Here is an 8706-nt window from a genome sequence, read left to right as displayed (position 1 = left end):
GCTCATGCTTTCTTTGGGTCCAATTTTCATTCCCTTAACTCTTCATGAGTAAATAATATTACTCTGCAGAAAGGAAAGGCAAAGGGCCTCTGTTTTCATGGCATAATTTCTCTGACTTGACTTCCTTTTTTTTTTTTTAAATAAAGCCTTCTGGTTTTAGAAAATATGGATGAAAGAGAGAGTATGTGTTTCTTTTTACCCTTGATACTGCAGTGCTTTGGGTCTTGCTGTGAGGGACAGAAATTCTTTCAGCTTTCTTCTCTTCAAGGGGAAAAGCATCTGCCAAAGAAGAGGATGCTGTTGGTTGGGTTGTGCTTGATCAAGAAGAGGAAAGGGTGGTCAGCCCTAAACTCTTCAGATACACTTGTAACCTCTGTCTCAGCTCCTGTTGAGCCTACCACTGCACTGCCTGCTTCATAGATTTCCACAAATGCCTCATGGACGGCTTCAGATATCTTCAGGCTCTCTGCTGAAGAGATGCCAGAGAGGTTGGCTGATGAGCTGAACAGGTCAGTTATACCCAAGGCCATTAAGACAGATGTAAGGTTATATTTTTCCTCAATCTTCATGCGGGGGAGATACACTTTTATTTTCCTCTCTTCCATCGTATTAGAACTTGTCCACTCCACGAGTTTTTCAAAGGTGATTGCAGTCTCAAGCTGCAAGGAGACAAGCAAATGAGATCTCTGGGATTAGAGCACAACTTCCTTTGTGGCAATGCAGTACCAGTGGTGGGGTTTTTTCTCTTTTAAACTGACTGCTCTAGGCATGGCATTTTTTCTAGGGATATACAGATTAATGTATCTAGGAGAGGAAAGCAAACTATGACTCTGTCCTGGTTTCAGCTGGGATGGAGTTAATTTTCTTCTTGGTAGCTGGCACAGTGCTGTGTTTGGGATTTAGTGTGAGAATAATGTTGATAACACACTGATGTTTTAGTTGTTTCTAAGCAGCGCTTATCCCAAGTCAAGGACTTTTCCGTTTCCCATGCTCTGCCAGCAAGCAGGTGCGCAAGAAGCTGGGAGGGAGCATAGCCAGGACAGCTGACCCGAACTAGCCAAAGGGATATTCCATACTATAGAACGTCATGCCCAGTATATAAACTGGGGGGAATTGGCTGGGAGGGGCAGATCGGTGCTCTGACATTGGTCAGTGGGTGGTGAGCAATTGCATTGTGCATCACTTGTCTTTTCTTGGGTTTTATTTCTCTCTCTTTTTTTGTGTGTGTTATATTCCTTTTCATTACTATTATAATTATTATATTTTATTATTGTTGTTATTGTATTTTATTTTACTTTAGTTATTAAACCATTCTTATCTCAACCCACGAGTTTTACTTCTTTTTTTCAATTCTCCTCGCCATCCCACTGGGAGGGAGGAGGAGTGAGAGAGCGGCTGCGTGGTGCTTAGTTGCTGGCTGGGGTTAAAACACAACAGACTCTCTTCTCTGCTCTGTCCTGCTTTCTATTTCTTCAGTAGGGTCACTGCCAATTAATTTTCTTAATGAGATGGCTACTCAGCAAATTTAACCTACAGCTCTTCCCTATTTATCTTCTTTGCTTGGGAAATATATTCCAAAAATCATTCTGTGCTTTTGAGTTGTAAGCTCTATCTACATTTAAGACCTCCAAATAACCAGGTGTTAATGGTTAATTACTAATACATGAACTATCAGTTATTACTGAGGAAATTTAGCTGTGTTCAAATGCCTCTTCATTTTTATAATTTAGATTCTTTGAGTTAGCGTACGAACATTTCAAGGAACTCTCATTTATTACATGACTTTTCCTATTCAGACTAACTACAGTCCTGCTAATGACAATATCCCATGCCTGTATTCTGTTCATATCAACAATAGTATGTCATGTACATTGTATTTTCTAAAATTGCTTTAACCATTCCAGTACCCCTCATATTCAGTTTTTAAATAGTTTAATTTTTGAAGGTATGAAGGAAGCATGTTGAGCACTGTCAAACCAAACAATATTTACAACTAGTAAAGCTAACATGAACTTCCCAGGAAGCTCCTCATTGTGCAGGAATGGAGATATAAAACCTTTGGAGTTCAAGCTGCTGGAGTAGCAGCTGCTTAGCTGAGAAGAATCTGTTCTGCACTGACCAATATTTAACCCAATAAAGCAGTTCCTTAAGCAATCCATGCTCAACACAAACTATTGCAGGACCACTGAGACAGCTGCATGCTTCTATGCAACAATCCCATGTTGCCAGTGTTAGATCTGTGCTGGTGAAGTGTTTTAGGATAACTTTATTGTGAAGGGCTTTGCAGCACCTAAATTTCACTGTGTTTATGGTTTTCTGAAACCCAGCTGCCAGGGCCATACCTGCTCCAGGCCAGAGACATCATCAGGCAACAGCACCAACATGCTCAGCTCTCCGCTGGCATACGGAAGCTCCAGGATCTTCATTTTCTCAGAAGGCACCGCTGCCACTTTAAATGAACCAATCTGATACATCATCTGCACAGGTTTGCTTTCTTGCTGCAAAACCAAATAAGATAATATAGTTTTCACAAAGATTATCTTAGCATGTAGAAATGTCTACTTATGGGTAAAACTACTGATTGCTCTTGTTCAGGAGGATTGTATAACAATTTGTCTACTCTCTTCATAAACTCTAGAAGATGACACCTTTAAGGTGATGTATGCCCATGTACCTCAGTCATTCTGAAAGGCACTGCCTGGGTGTCTTCATCCTTAAATGCTTTCTCCCACATTCCTTTGAAGTAAATGGCATTGACAAGGACCATTTCGGTCTGGGGATCCACAGAGCTCGGTTGAAGGATATTTTTGATCATTCCTTTAAGAATGCATAGGAAAAGAGAACACATGTATATAACACATCTGTGTATAACACATCTTACTTGGCAATCACAACGTTAAATGAAGGGTATAGCATTTGTGGGGAGGAGGGTGTAGGGCAGGGACATTGTTTTGGTTTTGCAGCTATAATCTTGTACTTCGAGGTTGATTTGCTCACTGCTGTTGGCAATAGTTGTTGTTTCCCTCTCTATAAAGAATTATAACGAGAGATATAAGACCCAGAGATTTACTTGTTACAAAATGAGTAAACCTGTATATTTTGTGAGAATGGGAAGAACCATTGGAACCTTTTATCCCAGGATGGTCTCCAACCCAAACGGTAAACATAAATACTTGTTGCTTCAAACCAAAGTTGAAAGGAGATGTCTATATAAAGAAGGTAGCAGGAAAGGAAACTGGAATTTTATTCTGCTTTCTTCTTATACTTTGTTCTTATTTATTCTGCAGTCCTCATGCACATAGCAAGCTCCTCCCTTAGTCCTTTCCCACCAGTAGCTTAATCATGGCCTGGTTTTCTCCTTCAAAGTACGGCACTACACCAGAGGTTGTGTGATTGTGAATATTTTCATTTCAGTTAAAATTCAGTATCTTTTATCTGTGTTTGCTGTTCAGGCCATGTGTTTCAAGCATGAGAGAAAGGAACGTTTTGAGGGGGCCAGGAAGACACTGGAAGAATGGAGGAACCACATGGAGATGCAGTAGGGTAAAAATCCCAATTGTGGTATACCTCTTTCTATGCATTTCATATACCTCCCTACCATTCCTTAACTCTGTGTTTTCCCATTGCCCTTTACCTGTAAAGATTTCTCAAGTACCTTATGACTGCATGCCGTACTCAACAGGCACACAACAACTCTGGGAAGCTTGAGGGCCAAGCGCATTGATCAAAGGATATCCAGATTCTCAACATTAGTGTCAAACCACTTGTCAATGTGTACAAAGCATATTCTAGTGCTGTCCCTTTCATCAGGACTGGAAGTATTACATACCCGCAAAGCCCCTACAGATATAGAGAGTCCTCTAAAAGGGATGTGTCTGAGGAAAAAAAAAATCATTAAATGATCATTCCATATCTGGGAACTGATCTGTTATCCCGGAGAAGGAACAGAGGGAGAGGTTTGGGGGTTTTTGTCTCCTGACTTAAGCTTTCTCATATGGTGTTCAAACGTGATGGCAGAAGGGAAAATACTTATGCCGATGCTTGGCTTGCTCTTACCATTTGTCTGACTTTCAACCCAGGAATTGATGAGCTCTCTGGCTTGATCTGCAGCTGTTTGAAAGCTGATAGTTTCCAAGCCTCCTTTATACAGTTCCTTCACACATTGTAAGTATTCCTGCAAAGGAAGAGTATGCAGTTTTCAGATCAGAATGTCAAAGCATTTTGCAAATGTGAAATGCAAGACTGAAATTAACAGATATGAATAATGTGCTTATTAAGGCTAATCAGTAAGCCATGATTCTAGTTAATAAGCATCTTAAGATTTGACATTCATTGCTTCAAGCAAGAGAATATGCTCACGTTTTTTAAAATATTTTGCAGAACTGAGTTTGATCCAAAAATGACATTCATTTCACTTTAAGTATGGGTTTTTTTCATTTTGCCCACTTTTTAACTTTTTATTTTGCAATGGTATTTTCCTTTAATTTCAAATTAGAAGTTCCTTTTAATGGGAAAATTTGGAATTTTTGAGAACCTGAAATTATTTTTCAGGTTTGTTTTACAAGTTGAGAAAACAGTTGGACTTAACTCTTTCCAACAAAAGTTACCTTTATTAATTATACCTTGACATGATTGGATCATGACTGTACTTTGCACAAACATCTTTTTGGCTAGGCACATTTTTTCTCAAGACTGTAGAGGGTCAGGGCTGTGATAGAAGTCGTGAATCCTGTCTTCCATATGGAAGAAGATTTCTTTAGCAGAACCTAGACTTCTGACAGTGCTTTTGCATTACAGAATGGTACAGCTTTGACATGGAAATACACTCAGATCAGATCTTAGTGCAACTCACCGGTAGGATTGGGTATGTCTCTTCAGCATAAAGTCTACTGGCAAAGCTGAGTGAATAATTGTCACGTGGTTTGGTGATTTGGGTGAACATGTCTTGAAGTGAAGTGTGGACGCCTACAGATGTGCCGCACTGAGTCATTGACATGAATACAAACAAAAAGATAGATGATGTTACTCTACTTTTAGTACTTAGTAGGTTTTTCGTACTATATGAGAAGAGTAGAGTAGTTCAAACACTTCTGCTTACAAAACTGTTGTTCATCCTGTATGTCTTGTTGCTATAACTACACTGATGTAGTAATTTTCTAATATATACAGTTCTGTGCTGTTTTTCTACTGTAATTTCCTCATACCTCTCTCAGGGTTAATTACCCACTACAGTAATGTAGCTCCAGCAGATCAGGCAGGCTTTCCTCCGTTTCCAACCAGTCCCATTTAACCAGTAACATCCAGCTACCTTCCCTAAGCATACAAATATCTATAGTTTTCCCTATTTGCCCAATATTATGGTGCAGAGTTTCATCTTATGCTTGTTCTGAATCCTCTGTTACCTCCCTTCTCTGTCTATTCTTATGAACGAAGTGTTCCCCCAGCTGCTGGATGCAGAGCTCTAGCTGCTCATCAGAGAGGGGTTGGAACTGCTAAGAGACTGCTTTATCTGCTAGATTTTGCTCCGAGGAGAAAGTGACATAGAGAAGGCCATGAAATTATTCCTGTACCTGAGATTCAATAGTCTCTCCAAATCCTGTGATTTTATCAAAGTGAACAACCTATAATTGAAAATAACAGTAGTTGAAATAACAGGTATGACAAAAAAAGGTTATGCAACTGAGATTAACACATGATGATTGAAGTAAACTTATTGGCTAACTGAGGAGCTGGATGACTCAAAAGGTGGAATCCACCTGTGCCATCTGTGAATAGCTGTGCCTGTTGCTGACTGCTTAGGTGATCTCTTTTCCTATTGAACATCCAGAAATCAGCTCCGGTGTGTGCTATTAATAATACTCAGGTAACAAGCCAGCGACTTTCCATGGAGGAAGTGAGAGCTGTAGGAAACTCATGTGAAACATTTTGCAGTCTGGAGACATGTTTTGGCGCTTTCCCTGGAGATTTTATCTACTTTCCTTACGCTAAGCAAAGGACCACTGGAATGTGTTGTTCTCTTCGAGAATCCTACTGCTAACAATGATAAAATTAAAATTTAAATCCAGTTTCAAGTTTTCTGGCTGATGCATTTGTTTAACACTATGGGAGTTTGAGGTGGCCGCAGCTTTTGATAACTCTGGATCCAGATTTTTTAGCCTCTGAGCTATGCAAGGGACACTATCATATAATTAAGTGCTATGGCTCTATTGAGCAGCAGGAAGGTTTAAATCGTTAACTGTAGCCTCACCTTATCTATCTGAGCCCTGGTGTTTTCTCTTGCACCTAGGTAGACCATGGACAGAGCTGAAATGATGCTCAGGGGGGAGTAGAAGATGTTCTCGTTGACATGCTGGACTTTCAGCTCCTTGAATACATCAAAACAAAATTCCGTGCTTGCTGCACCGATGGAGCCCATTGTGAAACCAGTATTGTCTAGAGCAAACAGCAGAAGTACAATGACAATGTAATGATGGAATACTGTACAAACACGGCGAAATGCACTTTAATAGTAGTTTTTAGGCAATGAAATATAAACAAGTAGTTTTGAAGTCATTCTGTGGTAACGTGCCTATTGCTATGCTCACCTCTCATGCATGTTAGAAACTCTGTATCCATAAATATATTTCTTTCTACATTTGTATTTAGTTGCCTTTTTGGCAGTAAAGTTCCTCAGAGGTCTTCAATCTGTATGTGATTGCTGTTTACCTTTTCAAAGCAGTTGAACAACAATTGCCTGTACTTATTTTCATTCAGTGAAGGCTAGAATTCCTTGGTACTTTGTAGTACCTTTGAGGAAAACAAGAAAATATGCTCTGTCTTTGATATACTTGCAAAGCTGGAAATTTAAAGTGCAAATTTTAGTAGACTTGCTCTAGGTTTGGACAGATATAAGTAAAAGCAGAGGTTGGCTGACTTTTTATTTTCTAAAAATAAATAAGTGCAGTAAAATATCTATTTGTTGCACAGTACTTACCGTCAGTAGATCTTCAAAGGCTTGTATCTTTACCCTTGTTTTAGTAACGGAAGCATGGATAGACAATATAATTTGTCTAAGGTAACCTAGTCTAGGAGAGAGACTGATGCACAAAATTCATGTTCCACCCTATTGTGCTTTCAGATATAGCCTGCTTTGCTTAAGTATCTCTATATATACTACACTATAAACTTTCTGAGAAATTAAATTTTGTTAGTGACATTCAGATAGAATAGAAATGCAGACATGATAAAATAGCAATGTTTACCGTAATAGAGCACTGTTAAATGAATATTTTTTTGTGGCATAGACCAGTAAAATCCTTATATTTGTTTCTGTCTGAGGCTGCTATAAAATGCTGGATAGTATAAGTCCTCTGTAGCCACTGTGTTTATATAAAGCACAACTTTTGAGGTCAGCATGAACCTAGTTTCCTTCCTGTGATTTATAGAAATCGTGAAAGTTTGTTGTCTTTCAAAATTCAGCCACTTATGTAGGTGCTTAATGCTGGGATCTCAAGTTTGTCTTTGGAGTATTAAAATCCACCAAGGTTTTTAGTGACCATGCTCGTGAGTATACACATACACTCGCACACACGTTTCTCCACTTTCCTTTCTGTATACAAGTTCACATTTATAGATTATTGTAAAAATGTAAGTAAGTCTGTACACCCACACACATTTTTATCTTGTGTAGTGTTCACCAGCTGTATTTTCCAGGGATGCAACTATTAGAGAAATTTCACACTAACATAAACCTAGCAAATTCACTGAATGCCACAGTTTTGCTTTCAGTGCGCTCTGTTGAACCAGAGGTCAATCAAGCAAACTTATTCTTCGGCTGCCAAAATCAGACTTAAAAGATACTGAACGAGAGGACAAGCTACTCTGAAATAAAATAATATTTTAAGCACAAAATAATATTTTAAGCACAAGGAATAAACTTTTTTAAAGTCTCTTGAAAGCAAATACTCAGGTTTTACACCTAATAAAATAGTGTAGAACGCATACACACAGGTGAGAAGATTTGGAGAGAATATCATGTAAATAGTCTGTCCTTAAAGACACCAAACACAACACAATAATTGCTCTCTTTCTAGGTTCAGGCATAAACAAGAAATAATATAGTGAGAAGGTAAATTTTCTTAGAGAAATGCTTACCTTTCGAGCTTCAGCACCAAAGGCAATACAGCTTTCCAGCTGTACGTAGACAGACTGGCTGAGCCCTTGGGAATTTATACAGTCTGAATTGTAACCCACCCACTGCTGCCCAAAGAAGTTTGACCTTTGACACCATAAAAATAATTTAATGGGATTAGGTCAGATTTTAGTTTCAATGGGTCTGATTTTGATTGAAGGGACAGCAAATATTAGTTTTTTATTCTGCATAACAAAGTGTTTTCCACCAGTACATCAGGACTGTTGAATTGGAGAAAAGACTGGGAAATAATGCTCACGTTCCTTTAAGCCTCATTTGCAACTAGATACTAGGATGTTAATAAAAAGAAAAAAAGTGAAAACCTTAGTGATGGAAAACATAATTAGCAGTTATTAGTCAATCTGTCAATAACTAGCCAATTTGTTATTGTGGTTGTAGTAACAGACCAGAACTCACTCTCAGTTAATCCTTTTTGTATGTACAAAATACAGCTGAGCCATGCTAGACAGAAGATAAGTGACAACAGGACCTGGCCTATTATTCTACTAACAAAACTGGTGAAATAAAGAAGGGTG

At 38.7% G+C, this 8706-nt stretch overlaps 1 protein-coding gene across 1 annotated transcript; it reads right to left on the bottom strand.

The window, feature by feature from the left end:
- Positions 1-263: 263 nt before the first annotated feature.
- Positions 264-6415, bottom strand: LOC127030003 (ovalbumin-like). The gene is made up of 7 exons (XM_050915902.1): positions 6248-6415; positions 5571-5621; positions 4853-4981; positions 4057-4174; positions 2675-2817; positions 2343-2498; positions 264-659 (listed from the first exon to the last, which is right to left on the bottom strand). Exons 1-7 carry the CDS (start codon positions 6413-6415, stop codon positions 264-266), a joined length of 1161 nt encoding a protein of 386 aa, XP_050771859.1.
- Positions 6416-8706: the final 2291 nt, after the last annotated feature.

Source organism: Gymnogyps californianus, chromosome 2 (genome assembly GCF_018139145.2).
Source record: "Gymnogyps californianus isolate 813 chromosome 2, ASM1813914v2, whole genome shotgun sequence".
NCBI lineage: Eukaryota > Metazoa > Chordata > Aves > Accipitriformes > Cathartidae > Gymnogyps > Gymnogyps californianus.
This window is presented reverse-complemented; position numbering and strand designations above follow the sequence as displayed.